Source organism: Macaca nemestrina, chromosome 19 (genome assembly GCF_043159975.1).
Source record: "Macaca nemestrina isolate mMacNem1 chromosome 19, mMacNem.hap1, whole genome shotgun sequence".
NCBI lineage: Eukaryota > Metazoa > Chordata > Mammalia > Primates > Cercopithecidae > Macaca > Macaca nemestrina.
The window spans coordinates 3,381,682-3,398,986 of NC_092143.1; the positions used below are offsets into that span (position 1 = coordinate 3,381,682).

At 49.0% G+C, this 17,305-nt stretch overlaps 1 protein-coding gene across 4 annotated transcripts in view; it reads left to right on the forward strand.

Moving 5' to 3' along the window:
* MBP (myelin basic protein) overlaps positions 1-17,305 on the forward strand; it is a 152,188-nt gene that overhangs the window by 119,795 nt on the left and 15,088 nt on the right. For 2 of the 4 annotated variants that reach the window (XM_011754021.3, XM_011754020.3), the window contains exon 5: positions 578-655. The exons of the other annotated variants lie outside the window; for them this stretch is intronic. In XM_011754021.3, coding sequence (XP_011752323.2) covers positions 578-655 — 78 coding nt within the window. The remainder of the gene's footprint in view (positions 1-577; positions 656-17,305) is intronic. 4 annotated transcript variants of the gene reach the window in all.

Below are 17,305 nucleotides of genomic sequence, written 5' to 3' on the forward strand. Positions count from 1 at the left end.
AGGTCGGTCTTCGGTTCACTGAACCTTCATAGAGCAGGAACAGTTTCAACTTGTAAATCCAATGCAGAAGCTAACACACTTGCTGTAAAAATACAACTCTACAAGGAAAGTGGAATGTAAACTTTATCCGTTCCACGGGAGACGTCAAAAAACCCTTTTAGTGCACTTTGCTCCGGCCTGGGAAATGCCTTCCGCCCTGGAGCCTAGAAATCTTTCACAGCTGGTGCCTCTGCCATATTGAGAACACTTGGTCCCGTTGTTTGATATAGGGCCTCAGCATAGACTTTGGAGGAGAGAATTCTTCCCTAAACTTTCCTTTTGCTCTCTATTTCCTGAGTCCTTCGGGGCGCATGCCTGCCCTCTGACCTCCCGTCACCTCTTGCTGGTCCGTCCATCATCCATCATCTGCACACGCCTTCTTTGCTCACTGTCGTCCTTCATCCTCCACCGCCTGCTCACTCCTCTTCACTCTGGGTTCTTGCCAAGCCAGCTCTAGAGGAGATTTGCTGGAGGACTTTGGGGCACTGCCGGCGGCGCCCACCCGGACTCACGCAGCTCGCTCTGTGTCCCCCGGCAGGTACCCTGGCTAAAGCCGGGCCGGAGCCCTCTGCCCTCTCATGCCCGCAGCCAGCCTGGGCTGTGCAACATGTACAAGGTAAGATGCCGGCGGGTCCCCACCCATCGGGGCCAGGGGTGACCTGCCCTTGCCTGAGCTCTCAGCCACTGTCCCTCGGGGCCAGGCAGTGTCACTGCCAGGGGTCCACCCCCAGCCTCGGGGGCATCTGTGAGGCCGTCAACGCGGAGGGGCAGGCCTTCCCCGCGAGAAAGCAGTTGCAGGAAGACATGGAGGACGTGCCTTTGAATCCTTGGAGGGACTCCTCCGCAAAGGGCATGGCTGTCAGCTCAGGACGATGGGCAGCCTTGGTGACAGGGTCTGCCTCACTTTGCGGAGACCTGAAGCGCGTGGAGGGGCCTGGGAGTGGCTTTGGTATTGAGGGCTGGCCTGGACCATGGCCACATGCAAACCTGTGCCTGAGTGTACTTTGAAAACTAGTGCCTAGCAGACATTTAGCACACATTATACACACGGGTGGAATTGAGCTCTAAACGATGAGTGTCCTTGGGACGTCTGGTCCTTCTGGGCTCTGTCCTCACCTGAGCCCAGCTGAGCTCTGTGTAGGAAGTGGGCTATCAGTGTGGCCTGTCCTCATCTCCTTGTGTGGCTGCCACAGCTTCTCAAAGCACATAGGTGCCAGAAGTAATCACAAAGAAGAGGGCAGCCAGGAGGGGAAGGGGACAAGCCCAGAGCTGGCACTGACGTCACCATGAGCAGGGCTGCTGTTTGCACAGTAGGAGCGGTCACCACAAACCTGCATCCACCGGGCCCCCTTCCAGATCCAAGCCACCACCGTCCGCACCTGGGCACCTGGCTTTTTAAGCGTGGGCGTATGCAGAAGATTGGAAACATGTGCTCAAGTACTTAAATAGCGAGAACATTTCACGAGTGTGCTCAATGGAGCACCCGGTGTGAGGGAGAGCTGGGGTACCCCTCTTCAGAGGCCTGCAAGGTGGGACCATTTACACTGAGCAAGGAGCACAGGAGCATGGGGGACAGGACGCCTGCGGGTGCCAAAACTTGGAGCCCCTGAAGGGGAAGCGTCCGCCAGGTGTGGCTGCATGTCAGACGTCATGCTAGTGCCTGGGTGTCCAGGGCTGCGCCGCCGCCGTCCAGGAGTGGGTTTATGAGGAATGAGGATGTGCCTGCTGGCCCCAGGATGGCCAGTCCAGGGCAGTGGCTGAAAGTGCAGCAGAGGAAGCCAGGGCTTGGGGGCAGAAGGGCCCTGGGGGAGCCAGGACCAGACAAGGGCCAGGTGAGAGCCCCACGATGGTCGTGGGACTCGGAGTGACTGGCGGCTGCGGCTGGGGAGAAGGATTTCTTCCTCAAGCCACAGGGGAGGAGGCGACCGTGCACCCTAGGGGGTCTCGATGGTTTGGACGCCCATCCTGAGAGTCTGTGTTTAACGTGCATCGTGCCCTAGTTGTGAAGCCGCGCTTGATTTTCGAGGGCTGTCTTGGTGATGGGAAACACCAGCACTACCCCCAGGCAGTTTCTGAGGGTCCCCTGTCCTTCTGGGAGAGGCCTCTTCCCTGGGATGCACTGGGGCTGTGGCCACCTGGGCTTCACTGAGACCAGGACGGGGCTGCAAGCACCTGCCCCTGCCTGGGAGGCACCGACCCAGCCCCGCCCTGGAGAGCAGTGCTGGTGAGAAGGAGGATTTTAACTCTGGGTAGGAATATCTGATGTGTGGGAGGGTTGAGCTAAGGGTGGCACGGCACCCAGTGTGTGACGCGCTGGCAGGTAGCAGCTTGCCCCCTGCCCCGTTTCCTGCTCTGTGAGAGGCCTGCTGTCCTCAGTGGACCCTGGCCACAGAGAGATGCAGCCTCTGCCAGAAACCCCATGTTGCCAAGCAGAGTGGAGAGGATCAGAGTCCTGGGCTTCTGTATCCAGATCATAGTAAGAAATTCAACAGAATGCTTCATTCCTCTTCTAAAAAAAACTCTTTAGCAGGGAAAAGCAGCCCTTCTGTTCTCCACAGCTTCATCCTGGACAGGTTTTGCATGTACCTTTAAAAACCTGGTCAAAGATAAGTAAATTCTCTGCATAATGCTTTGTCCACGTGCCAGACCGCGTCTCACTCCTGTGCACACAGGGCAAGGTCATTGAAAGTCCTGCAGGCTTCCACGACTCGGCTCCTTGCACTCCACGCTTGTGTACTTGTGGACACCCCATTCTGGTCCAGATAGGAAAAGCAGTAGGGGTGTGTGTGTGGTATTTACATGTCTATGGAGTGAAGGGAAAATGAAGATAAGCATAAGTTGAAACTAGAGGCTGGGCAGGCTGTGTGGGCTCCCAGCGTTGCTCGTGATGGACAGAGAACCCTCCCAGGGCTGTGTGCTAGAGGCCTTAAGTTCTCCTCCAGCCCCCTGAGCAGGGGCCGGCGATGCCTGGCTCACAGAGGCCGTCTCTGCAGGAGGTGTACAGGCAGGCAGGCTGGTCTGAGAGCCCCAAGGGGTGCCCCTGCTCGAAGACAGTGGCAAGCCCATGCCACTTGCATACTGAGTGGAAGAATAAGCGAGGAGCTTCCCTCTCTCATCTCTGAGAAGGAGCTTCTGAGTTTGAATGTCTTCCTCTGGTACTTTGGGATGCTTTTTTACTGCAAGAAAGTGGCTGGAAGGCACCAGCCACAGAGGAAGGAATTGCAAGGCTGGAGGCACTAAATGGTTTTAAAATACAGAGGGATTTTTAAATACAGGGATTCCATGACAACGGACCCTTGAATCAGCTCCCAATGGAGACAGAAGCAGCTGGGTGGAAGGCTCAGGCTGAGAAGTGCCAGGAACCAGCAGAGTCAGAACCAAGCACTCCCTGCCCTGTGACTCAGAAACGCCCACAGCACTCATGCTCTCAGCTGACCAGAGGGTCTCTGCCTGGGTCCACCTCATCCTGTGTCCTCTCCCTCCCTGTCTCTCTGTCTGTCTGCTTCTCCCTCTCTCCCTCCCTCTTCCTCTCTCTCCCTTCCTCTTCCCTCTCCCTCTCTGTGCAAACACACCGGGAGGGTAAGGGAGACACCCCAGCTATGACTCAGGCAACGACGAGGCAAAGAATAACCTGCTCCCGTGCCGTGGTGCCCCCTCCAGAGTGGGACCCTGCTCCCAGCTCCCTGACTCCTGGGGACACTGGTGCTCTCAGGGCTGACAGGGCTGCTGTCTTTGAGGACTGGAAGGCGGGCAGCAGGAGCACAGGAGGGGAATAGTGTGACATCTGAGAACCCAAAAGCAAGCTGGAGAAGCAAGGATTCCGAGGCGAGAGGAGCAACACACACGACGGGTAATGGCCACGTGGGAAGTAGACCCACTGTTCTCTGCAGTTCCTCTGTCTGCACAGCCCCTGCCTCCCGCCTGCCTGTCCATCGGGCGCTGCAGGTCCCTGGAACCTGGTGCTGGGCCTGCGCTGGAAGCTGGAGTGAGGGCACCTGTGGTGCAGTTGGAAAGGTGGCCCTGGGCAGGGCGGCTCCTCTCGGCCCCACCAATGGTGCCAGCTCCTCCAAGCTCCAGGCTCAGCCTGGGGCCCAGGACACTGACCTGAGCAGGACGGGGCTGCTCTGGGCTTCCAGCAGCCGCCGTCTCCAAGTCCTCGGACGTCCTTTCTGCCTCATTCTCACAACCCTCGTGCTCCTGGCCTGCCTGGGAGGACACTGTCCACCCCTCAGCCTTGGCACCCACGGAGGCTTCTGGAAAGACCTGCCCTGCCCCCGAATCCACCATCACCCAGCACATTGGTGTTTAGGAGGCAAAACATTTTGTGCCATGGGAAGCACAGGATTAAGAACCAAAAATGCTTGGCTCAGGTCTCATGGCACCACGTCATAGCCCTGGACCTGGGGCAGGTGTCTGTCTTCTCTGAGCTTCCTTCCCTCTCCTGTAAAACAGCAACGGTGGCGAAAGCATCACCTGTCCTGCAGATGCTGTGGAACGTTGTGCTGATCGAGCGAGAAAAGCAATGCAAATGCCCCCTAGGAGCCTCGTCCTCTGAAAACACTGAGTCACCGTAACCCCGCCCCAGTGCTGCTGCACACTCGTTCAATTTTGGAAGCGGCCTGGTGACCCTCGGAGCTGCTGGGGAGAGCAGCACTGGCTCTAAAAACCCTGGTGGCCCCAGTCCCTCTGCCCCTCAAGGCTACAGCTTTGGGTCCTCCTTGTTTCTGTGCTGGGGCCTTAGTTTCCAAAACTGTAAAATGAAAGTCACAGTGGTTAACCCCACATCAATCCCTGCTCCCACCATTCTTAGAAGGAAATGGCAATCAAGCCTCAAAAGCTCCGTGGTCGGGGCAGCTGGACTAGAACTTCACCCTCTGGCCGTCAGCTCCAAGTCATCTGCGTCTGGGAAGCAGCCGTCTCGGAGCCCCGCTGTGGGAGAGAAATCTCTCTTGCCATGGGGAAGGGGAATTTTTTCCGTGGGTCTCTCGGGACGAGGAACAGAGACCCTGCTTCCCAGAGCTGTGGTCATCAAGGGTGTGCTCCTGCATGGAGACGCCGTGGCAAAATGGTACCCGGGGGCGAGCGGCCATCAAGGTGCTAACCAGAGAGGCCACAGCACAGCCACCCAGAGGAAAGCACACAGCCATTTTAAGGACTTCCTCGCCAATCTGACAGCAGCTCTCAGCTCTGACAGGTGCTGTGTGTCCACCTCCGTTGCTTCTCCCTCTTCAGCACACTCACCAGGATGAGGAAGCTGGAACCCGGCATCAAAACTCTTCCCCTCTGAGATTAAACCCAGATCAGAAAAATGCAGCCACTGAAAGGGTTTACTTAATGGCAGAAGCACAGGCTGCCGACCTTTGACTTTTGTGCCCTTCTGTGCCCAGAGCCAGAGCCCCGATGTGGGTCCCACGAGGTTTCGTGCCAAGAGGTCTCTGATGCCGACCCCTGTGTCACCAGGGGACAGAGGCAAAGGCGCCCAAAGGAGGCCACAGGAACCTCACCTCCCCATGAAACATGGGAGAGAAAACACGACCACATCTACAAAAGCAGTATCTGAATCTCTGTGTCCAGCCTCACAGTTCGCTAAGAGGAGAAACACTGATTTTCCTGTCATGGGGCAAGTCAACAACCCCCCAAGGAGAGCACCAGGAGGGGAACCACACACAGGTCGCGGTCGCCAGTGGCCACCGCCCTGCAGCGCTCTCGATCCCAGTATCTGCAAGGAGCTATATCGCCTGGACAGCCTCAGGTTACCTGAAATCTGCATCAGAACTAAAGGCATGTCTGTGGATTTTTTCAGACTTAGAGAAAAGCCCGCTATTCTGGATGGTACACAGCTTTCTATAAAGAAAATAAATGCCCGCGACTTTCATTAACTCGTGCGAGCCAATGATTCAGGAATAAATATAATCTTCAACCCGGCAAAGGGCAGAAACACAGGAAAAACCGCGTCTGTCGTTCAGACAGAAAAGAATTCTCTCCAGACTGCAAAATCCAAAATGCCCTGACCTTGCTGGAAAAAAAAAAAAAAAAAAATCGATTATACTCTCCTGACACATGGTGGGAGCTGTTTGACCAGAAATGGGCATGCTTTTTTTCAGAGGAAGCTATTATTTAATTAGTATTGTAACTCGTGTTTAACTAGTATTGAAGGAGAACCACAGTGTTCTGTGATTTCTTGGAATTGCCAGAGCGCTGTGATGTCAGGGGGATGGGGAGTAAGAGTAAGGGAGACACACGGCCCACCATTCACGGTCGGATGTGTCATCTCATCTCCAGCCTTGCAGGCTTTGACACGTGTGTTCTGTCCAATAATACTGATTTCATTGGTGCCTGTTTTAGCTGCTGGGCCAGTTGCCATGGGAAACAGATGCCATGACCCTAAGCTTCAGATAATTTGCAGGGGGTCTGCTGTTCACCACTCCCACCGGTTTTTAGGTAGAAAATACACATGCATTGAAACAGAAGATCCCTGCAGAGAAAGGAGGCCGTCACGTAGGTGCCTGTCTCCTTTGAGCATCTTTAAGGAGGATCATTTAATCACTTAAACAAGGTTTCTGGGGATGTAAAGGATCTTTGTGAGCCATGAAAGAAGTGTGATGCAGGGGGAAAATGGCAGAAAATGTGCATCTAGTTCATCTAGAACTACATTTTACGATTCCTAATTCAAAAAAATACACCAAAGAAGCATATTATCACTTTCACCAGAAAAAAATTATATCAAATATTCCTCTGTGTTCTTTCTTACCACGGCGGCTCAGAACAGCAGTGACACCACTGTCTTCCGTGGTTCCGAACAGGCCACACAGATTTGTCCCTGAGCCCTCTGGCTCTGAGCTTTTCCAGATTAACGTCAGAGCTGTCTGGTATCTGCATTTCCTGAGAGTGCCACATGAATCAAATATTACCCTGGGAGGAAAAAAGAGGATAAAGCAAATTCATCCGCTCTTCACTCTTAGGACCACTGGTGAAACCATCGAAATGAACAGCATAGGTCCCAAATGTCGCTCTGTGGATGTGTGCAAAAATCCACCACGTTCAACCCGGGAATTAAAGGAACAAGTACCGGGAGATACGCTGGCTGGTTGGTTTTCAGTCACATAGACAAAACAGGATGGTCCAGACAATGCATTCTGTCAGTCCTGAGGCATCACTTTCCACTGAAGGAGGGACTGACAGGCCCTTTGTTTTAATTACATAGAAATGCACCTTTTTTTTTTTTTTTTTCTGAGACGGAGTCTCGCTCTGTCGCCCAGGCCGGAGTGCAGTGGCGCGATTTTGGCTCACTGCAAGCTCCGCCTCCCGGGTTCACGCCAAGAAATGCACCTTTCAAAATGACAGAGAAAATTGGAAAATCTCATCTCATTAACTACACTTGCATTTATTGTGTCCATCAGTGTTTACCAAAATAACTGGGAACTAATTTTCTAGTAAACAGCGCAACTGAAGCTTCCCTCATTCCCTAGACACTAACTGGCATATGTCATTGACTTTGTCTACAGATACTAGTTTATTTTTCTCATTTATGAGCACATTGTTATTTCTAGCCAATAGCTTCATAACTTACTATAAGGTTAAGTCTACAAATTCTTGTGATAAACAAAATACAATTTAAAAATCCATTCTTCTCGGCCAGGCGCGGTGGCTCAAGCCTGTAATCCCAGCACTTTGGGAGGCCAAGATGGGCGGATCACGAGGTCAGGAGATCGAGACCATCCTGGCTAACACGGTGAAATCCTGTCTCTACTAAAAAAATACAAAAAACAAGCCGGGCGAGGTGGCGGGCGCCTGTAGTCCAAGCTACTCCAGAGGCTGAGGCAGGAGAATGGCGTGAACCCGGGAGGCGGAGCTTGCAGTGAGCGGAGATCTCGCCACTGCACTCCAGCCTGGGCGACAGAGAGAGACTCCGTCTCAAAAAAAAAAAAAAAAAAAAATCCATTCTTCTCCCTTCCCTTTTCCCTTTCTCCTATGACTACCCAGTGAATTTCCTCATAGGCCACTGAGTTTCGGGTGGGTAACGTGAGCCTCTCATCCCACATTCACTCCACAAGAGTCTCACTTGGCATGGAGTCTAAAGATCAAGCCCTAGACAGCTAGCAGACTCGGCGAGCGGGTCCCTGAACCTCTTTGCATCTCAATATTCAAATCTGTAAAATGAGTGGTGATGTGGGAACAGTGCTGCATGATGTTTTGGTTTACGATGCTCACACCTCATGTTTTAAAACCAAGACTCATTGCTTTCTCTGTTCTGGTTTTGCATTGAATCCTTTTGGGGACACAGGGAAAAAATGTACATTCCTAGAACTTGGACCAATTACTTAAGACAATGCCCATAAGGAAATCCCTACTGCATTTAGCCACTGGATGGTAGATGCTGCTCTCTGGGCATATTGAGATGCATCAACAGAGACATTTTTCTAACGTGTCATTCTGCGATGACATCACGGACCACACAACAAAGGGAAGACCAGGCATTTGCTGAGGCTCCACACCCAAGTGCTGACGGATGCATCTCTGTAGCAAAGGCCCTAATGGGAGGTGCAGGTGGAGAAAGCCAGGTGCACGAGACCCCGCCGTGATTGCCTCCATGAGAACGCACCATTCCAGGTTTACAAGAGGGCAGAGGTTTCCAGGTGGCAACTCCACATGGGGCCAACTCCCTGTGCTCCATCCCATCAGGTGGGAAAATGGGGCAGATGTTATCAGCACTCAATTATTTGATCCACTTCCCAAAAACTGGCACACAATAGCAATGGGGAAACATGTACTATCTGTTAATACATGTGGTCTGAAAGAAGGCAGATCATCTCTAATGATAGAAGATGTTCTGACACATGACTGTCAGTAAGAACACTATTGTAAGGGGAGGGTGAGATGAGCAGGAACTCTTTCTCATGGGCATTTTTTTTTTTTTGAGATGAAGTCTCACTTTATCACCCAGGATGGAGTGCAGTGGCGCAATCTCGGCTCACTGCAACCTCCACCTCCCAGGTCAGGTGATTCTCCTACCTCAGCCTCCTGAGTAGCTGGGATCACAGGTGTGAGCCACCACGCCTGGCCTCTTATGGGCATTTTCTTAATTAATCATCCAAGTTCTAGGAATGCACACTTCTCCTTGTGCCTCCAAAAGGATTCCATGTGAAATAGGAGTAAGGACCTGCAGTACCTCGCCCGTCTGTTAAAACTGCAGAGTGGGCCCCCAACAGGCTCATTAGCTGCTGTGGACTGCGGGGAGCTGCTGGAGGCTGTCAGGCTACACTGGGCCAGTCTTCTGGGTAGGTGTATCTACACCTGTGTATCTAGTGATTTACTCTCATCCAGAAGAGAAACGCGGGCACACTCCAGCCTGGGATGGCAGGGGAGGAACCCAGGCCCCACGGGGCCCCGCAGGGTCCCACCTGGAGAATCAGTGAGCTTCAGGGTCCGGGCCAGTGAGCAGGGACCCGGTGAGCGGGGACCGCGTGGGCGGGGACCCGGGCAGGTTCAGAGCCATAAACTCACTAGGCCTTCACGTGTTGACCTTGTGATCATTGACTCAGGGAAACAATTAAATTCCTCTCTCGGACAATGAAAGAAGAGCTTGAACTCTTTTTTTCCCAACCACAAAACTCCAGGCACCAGTGAATATTAATCTTTTTTTCAAATTAATTGTAAACATTTCTTCTGAGAGGGACTGACCCCATCCACGTATCTCCTTTAGTAAAATCCGAATGGAAATGATGCCGCCAAGAAAGGCTTTGGCCCTGCAGCCGCTGATCTTCAGATGCATCGGGAGGCAACTCCTCTGTTACTCCTCCCCGTTAAGAACGCCCAGCTCCCCAGACCTTAAAACAAATTGGAAAGCAGGGCGGGGGGTGGTGGAAACAAAACAGAACAAACAAACTCTTCCTGATTTCTGGAGAGAAACGGGCCCCAGCAGCAGCCTGGGTGCCGTGCTCAGGAGCTCCGCCTGCTGGTGATGAGGAAAACAATTCTTCAAAAATCATACAATCAGGCTCATGGAAAAAGGAATTTCTTTTACAAATAAATGGCCACCCATGGTCTTCCTCCCATGATTTTAAAAACTTTTCAGGAAGGTATTATATTTACCAACCGAAAGTTTGTCATTTTGTTGTTGCTGTATCAACCGTGATGCAAACCTCTACTGATAAGAAGAGGCTTTTGACACCGTTGAGTAAACCAAGAAAACTCAGGTGCAGAAAACGGTGTGTCTAGTATGATCACTTTGAACGGCATTTGCATATTTTGTCTGTGTTTTGCACAAAGCCAGGTCTAACAATGTGCTCATCAAAGTGTAAACCAGGGTCATCGCTAAGTGGTAGAATTTTTCCACAGACTCTTAACTTTCTTATTTCATGTGATATCTTTATATGAGCATGTATTATTTTTCTAAACAATAGAAAATATTCCTTTTTTAAAATCAGGTCATTTTTTAATTATTCACTTGTCCCAAGTATTCAGCTCCAAATAAGCCAAACATTTTGCAGGAATGTCCTGGCCTCATCTCTAGCTGCCAAAACACAGATTGCAGGATGCCCCCCAGCATCTGAGTCCATTTCTTATTTTATGGTGCAACTGACCACCTAGCTCTTCCTCTGCTTTTAATCACCTACAAAGAAAGTGCAGTACTTGAAACAGGTTGGGGATGGCCATGGAGACACAAATCTCAATGAATAACCAACATGTTCACAGTTTTGGCTTTTTTTAAACCTTAGTGTGTACAACTAAAAGTATATCAGGGAATTACTAAATGTGTGTCCTAAAAACTAAGCAGGCCGTGTGCAGTGGCTCACACCTGTAATCCCAGCACTTTGGGAGGCCAAGGTGGGCAGATCGCTTGAGGCCAGGAGTTCAAGACCAGCCTGGGCAACATGATGAAACCTGCCTCTACTGAAAATACAAAAATTAGCCAGTCATGCTGGTACGTGCCTGTAATCCCAGCTACTTGGGAGGCTGAGGTATGAGAATCGCTTGAACCCAGGAGGTGGAGGTTGCAGTGAACCAAGATCAGGCTACTGTACTTCACTTCAGCCTGGAAGACAGAGTGAGACTGTCTCAAAAAAAGATAAAAGAAAAAAAAAAAAGAAAAAAAACCCTAAACCTAACAGCAGGAATCCTTTCTTTCCTAGAGAGCCGAAGTTCAGCATTCAGTTCACTTTCAAGATGACCTTATACAGCACAAGTGTTCCTGGGGCCGCGGCTCAGAACTTCCGATGGGACTGACGGGGGAAGCTGGGTTGCGAGGCTGGCTCAGGCCCTCAGCGGTCTCCTCTGGGAAGGCTTGAGTGTGGGCCACCCCCTTCAGTGTCCCCCGTGGCTGGTCTGGGAAGTGACTCGAGTTCACCTTCACCCTCTAAGCGTTCCACCCAGCTTGCGTCTTCCCCTCACCTCCTCCTGTTGTTTCTTTAAGGCCTAGCATCTTCTCCCAGCTCCTCCCACCTAGGAACAGGTAACCTGTTTACCATAAGGTGTGACAGAATAAGTGCCCGTTCCTCATAAATTGCAAAATAAACCTCCCAAAATACTGCTTTTAAAATCCACTGACACCTTGCATTTATCACATTTCCTGCCCCTCTGGAAGCCGTGAAGGTGGTGGTGCATTCCTACAATTGAACTGAGCAGGGTTTGTGGTGAGCAAGGGGCTGTGGGGTCAGTGAGGAAGGGGCCGAGGGGCTCCATGAAAGGACCACAGACCCAGATCAAGGATCCTGAAGGATGGGGCTGCTTCTGACCTTGCCTGCTGGCCCGTGTGACTGAAGCTGTATTGCATGGACCTGCAGTCAGCTACTCACTGGAAAGTGGGGGCAGACACGGGGCCCCACTTCTCAGCCAAGCCATCCTAATACTGTGTGTACGTCTCATCTCGTAAATGTAAATGCACCTCGACCTTCACAAGGATGTCAGGGTCCCAGTGCTGTGTGCTGCTATTCCTTCGAAGAAGAAGGGAACCTTGGCCAGGCAGCTTTACCGCAGGCTGTTGGGGAAAGAAGCGTAGGGCATTCGGGCGTCTCTTCTGTGTGTCACCCGAGGGCATGGGAATGTCATGGCCAAGTCAGATCAGCGTCACTCGGGGGAGCCTGGGTCGCTTAAAAGGTGACTCAGAACTACAGCCAAAATGTGGACACAGCCCAGAAGTTCCCAGGAGGGTGAATGGATGAGCAGAAAGCAGTCCGTGCATACGGTGCAGTGGATGTCATTCAGCCTAACAGTGGAAGGGAGTTCTGACGGGCTGCAGCACAGGGAGCCTGGAGGGCCCTGCGGTAAGTGTACTAAGCCACCCCCAGAGGACAGACGCTGCGTGGCTCCATGCATAGGAGGCCCCTAGGGTGGCCCAGTTCATAGAGACAAAGTGACCTGAATGCTGGGCCAGGGATGGAGAGTGAGTGTTTCATGGGAACTAGGTTTCAGTTCGGGAAGCTGGAGAGGGTCTAAAGAGGGATGGCGGTGACACATTATACAACAGTGCGAATGTGATGTATGCCACTGAATTGTACACTTAAAAATTGTTAGAATGGTAAGTTTTATGTTATGTGTGTTTCACCCCAGTAAAAAATTTACTTTTTAAAAAGTGGCTCAGATGCAGCACCCGTCCACGCGGACCACGCAGTCCCCTGCCCGAGGTCGTCGCCACCCTGAGGCGTGTCCCTGGGCTTTTCCTCCTGTGCTCAGCACAGAAGCTCTTTAGGAACATCAACCAAAACCCAGGTCTGGAGTCTCAGGAGACAACCAATGTGGAAGCTCAGCAGAGACCAATCTCGCAGGCTTTGCACTTTCCCAAGGTGGTTTCTTAGTAAAATTCTAGAACAGAACACTCGGAGAGCCTCTGTTTCAGTCCCATCATTTCACCCGTGAGGAACCAGAGCCCCAGGGCCCCAGGGACTTGCTTGCTCAAGGCCGCACAGGTGGTGTCAGGCCCGGGCTGGAGCCTCCCAGCTCCCTGCGGCAAAGCTGTTTCACAAGACTGCCATGGAGGGCTTTCGTTCCTCCGCCACCTTCTGTCTGCTGAGCTCCACTGTGTGAGTCAGATGCCAGAAGCTTTGGGGATCCCACAGAAGTTTTTCTTTTTTCCTCTGAAAGATTAAAATCTAGCTGAAGAGGGAAGATGCTTGCAGAAAGCTAAAAAGGACAATCCAATGCCAGATGAGGGTTGCAGCCAAAAGAGGCTATATTTTCCCAAAACAGAGACATTTGGAAGGGGAGGACACTCTAGGCAAAGGTCAGGGAGCCCGCAGGAGCCCCAAGGCAGAAGGAGATGCCAACGCTCTCAGGGGAGACCCGAGACTGCCAATCCGAAAATTCGCACAGTGAAACAATGCGCGCATGAATTCCACTTCTGGCTCTACAATGACAGGTCACGTTAAATGACCTTATTCTAGTTCACAAAATAATGAACAAAATGGGCTTGCTTTGGGAGTACAGTTCTATGAGTTGTGATGCACGTATGGATTTGTGTAGCTACCGTCATAATAAGGACACACAACCCCAAAGCCTCCCACCTCCCCTTCCCTCGTGGTCCACACTGCACCTTCCCCCCATTCCCTACCCCCCAGCTCTGACCTCCCCCAATATAGGTCAGCCTTTTCCAGCATGTCATAGAAATAAGATCACACTGTATAAAACCTTTTAGAATGGCGGCTTTTACTCAGCAAGATTCCTTGGAGCTGCCTCTAGGCTGTTGCCTGTATCTAGAGTTTGCATTTTTATTGCCAAATAGTATTTCATGCCTGGATACAACATGGTGTGTTTAACCCTTCAGCCTCTCAAGAGCATTCGGGTTGTTGACAGTTTTTAGTGAAATCTAGTGAGTTTAGCTGCTGTGAACATTCATGTACAGGTTATTGTGTAAATATATGTTTTTATAAAAATTTAAATTACTTTTCCCTCAAAAGATGGGTGGCCAATATATTCGTTATAAAAACCGTTTACAAAAACATGTAATTTATCCTTTAGTATTTAAAGCAGGAAATGGAATTACAGGGTCACATGGAAAGTTTAGGGTTAACTTTCTAAGACACTGCCAAATTGTTTCCAGGAGTGACAGTTCGTGTTCCCAAGGTAATCCATGAGGGCTCAGGTGGCTCCACATCCTAACCAGCACTTGGGAATGTCGGCGGTTTTTATTTCAGCCATTCTAACGGTGCGGTATCACCTCACGGTTTTGATTTGTGTTTTCCTGATGCTGATGATGATGTCCAACATCTTTTCATCTGCTTATTCACCCTCCCTATGTCCTCTTTGCTGAAGTGTTTATTCAAGTGTTTGGTCCATTTTTAAACCAAATTGTTTGTTTTCTTCTGGTTGAGTCTTGAGAGTCCTTTACAGATTCTGCTTTCAAGTCCTTTGTTAGATAATGTAATTTGCAAATATTTTCTCTCTGTATGTAGCTTGTCTTTTTATTCTCTTGACGGTGTCTTTTGTAAAACAAAAGTTTTTAAATTTGGATGAGGTCCAATTTGTCCATTTTTCCTTTCATAGATGATGTTTTGGTGTCAGGTCTAAGAACTTGTTGTCTACACTGGTCAGGAAGATTTTTCTCCTATGGCTACTTCTAAAATTTTATAGTTTTACATCATGAATAACAATCTATGATCTATTTTGAGTTCAATCTTATGTAAGGTGTGGATTGGGGTTAAAATGTTTTTTTGTGGGTTTTTTTTTTTTTTTTTTTTAAACATATGGATGTTGAATTGTTTCAATGCTGTTTTGTTTGTTGAGAAGACAGTTTTTTCCATTGAATGATCTTTGCCAGGAATTGGCTGGTCAGATTTGGGTGAGTCTATTTCTGAGCTCCATTTTGTCCGTTATTCTACGTGCCTGTCCTTCTTCTAACACTACAGGTCCTCAGTTACCATAGCTGCATAGTCAATCTTAGAACCAGGTAATGAGTTTCTCTCACTTTATGTGTCCTTTTCACAATTGTTTGGCTATTTTTGCTCCCTTGGATTTCCATACAGTTTTAGAATCCACCTGTCTCTAAACAAAACCTTGCTGGAATTTGAATTGGAATTGCATTAAACCTGTAGATCAATTTGGGGAAAGAATCATAGTTTTACTATGTTAAGTCTTCTAATCCATGAACAGAGTATGTCTCTGTTTATTTAAGTTCTCTTTGATTTCTTCCACCAGCTTTTTCTAGTGTTAGCATTAAAGTTCTGTACCTTTTTGCTAAATGTATACCTAATATTTTGTTTCCTTGATGCTATTCTATATAATAATTTTTAATGTTGTTTTTTAATTGTTCATTACTTGGCTATAGACATATAATTGACTAAATGTCCTATCAGTAATAGGTCATTACATCTATGGTATAACAACACAAATATAAGACTGCTTCAAATTATCTGTGCAACTAATGATCTATGGCTAAAAGCCCAAGTCAGAATCCTAGTTCAGTCACTCTTCAATGCATCTATAACCGAAAAATGTGTATGATCTCATGATAACAATTCCATTCACTGAAGACCAGTGTCAGTTCTGTATTAAAAGTGAACTAAACAGCCTACACGTTAATTCAGCAAACAGTTGATGCTCACTGCATTCTTAGTTCTGTGTGAGGACCACCAATAAACCAACTGCCTTTTTCATAGACTTTTCTGACCGTGATGATAGCTCCAAGAGCTCAAATAAAACCTACCAACACCATGTGTACCTCAAAAGATTTAAACTACCTTTTCCTCACCAGTGTAGTGACCAATATATTCATTATAACAGTCACTTACCAAAGTATATCATTTTTCTTTTATCATTTAAAGCTGGTATTCCTAATTCACATGTGAGGCATTATCTATGTAATTCTCCATTGAATCTCTGACAACATGGCAAGTTGTAAAATCCTCTGAGATCTGCATAGCGTGACTGAGCATTCACTTCTTTAAAATCCTGACCTAAGCCTAAGTTTTTTCTTTAGAAACTTAAAAAGTTTAAGGCATTTTTCTAGTTTAATCACAGGATGAGTGATTTAAAGGTCAACGATGTTTCTGTGACTCAAAATCCAAAGTTCAGCATCTAGAGAAATGGAGAAGTGGAGAAGAGGAGAAGTGGAGAAACGAAGAGGTGGAGAAGTGGAGAAACGAAGAAGTGGAGAAACGAAGAAATGGAGAAGTAGAGAAGTGGAGAAGTAGAGAAACGAAGAAGTGGAGAAATGGAGAAATGGAGAAGTGGAGAAATGAAGAAGTGGAGAAGTAGAGAAGTAGAGAAGTGGAGAAATGGAGAAGTGGAGAAGTGAAGAAGTGGAGAAATGAAGAAGTGGAGAAGTGGAGAAGTGAAGAAGTGGAGAAGTGGAGAAGTGAAGAAGTGGAGAAACGAAGAAGTGGAGAAGTAGAGAAGTGGAGAAGTGGAGAAATGGAGAAGTGGAGAAGTGAAGAAGTGGAGAAACGAAGAAGTGGAGAAGTAGAGAAGTGGAGAAGTGAAGAAGTGGAGAAGTGGAGAAGTGGAGAAACAAAGAAGTGGAGAAGTAGAGAAGTGAAGAAGTGGAGAAGTGGAGAAATGAAGAAATGAAGAAGTGGAGAAGTGGAGAAGCGGAGAAGCGGAGAAGTGAAGAAGTGGAGAAGTGGAGAAGTGGAGAAACGAAGAAGTGGAGAAGTAGAGAAGTGGAGAAATGGAGAAGTGGAGAAACGAAGAAGTGGAGAAGTAGAGAAGTGGAGAAATGGAGAAGTGGAGAAGCGGAGAAGTGGAGAAGTGGAGAAATGGAGAAGTGGAGAAACGAAGAAGTGGAGAAGTAGAGAAGTGGAGAAATGGAGAAGTGGAGAAGCGGAGAAGTGAAGAAGTGGAGAAGTGAAGAAACGAAGAAGTGGAGAAGTAGAGAAGTGAAGAAGTGGAGAAGTGGAGAAAAGAAGAAATGAAGAAGTGGAGAAGTGGAGAAGTGAAGAAGTAGAGAAGTGGAGAAGTGGAGAAAAGAAGTGGAGAAGCGGAGAAGTGAAGAAGTGGAGAAATGAAGAAGTGGAGAAGTGGAGAAGCGGAGAAGTGGAGAAATGAAGAAGTGGAGAAGTGGAGAAGCGGAGAAGTGGAGAATTGGAGAAATGAAGAAGTGGAGAAGCGGAGAAGTGGAGAAACGAAGAAGTAGAGAAGTGGAGAAACGAAGAAGTGGAGAAGCGGAGAAGTGGAGAAGTGGAGAAATGAAGAAGTGGAGAAGTGGAGAAGTGGAGAAATGAAGAAGTGGAGAAGTGGAGAAATGAAGAAATGAAGAAGTGGAGAAGTGGAGAAGCGGAGAAGTGAAGAAGTAGAGAAGTGGAGAAATGAAGAAGTGAAGAAGTGGAGAAGTGGA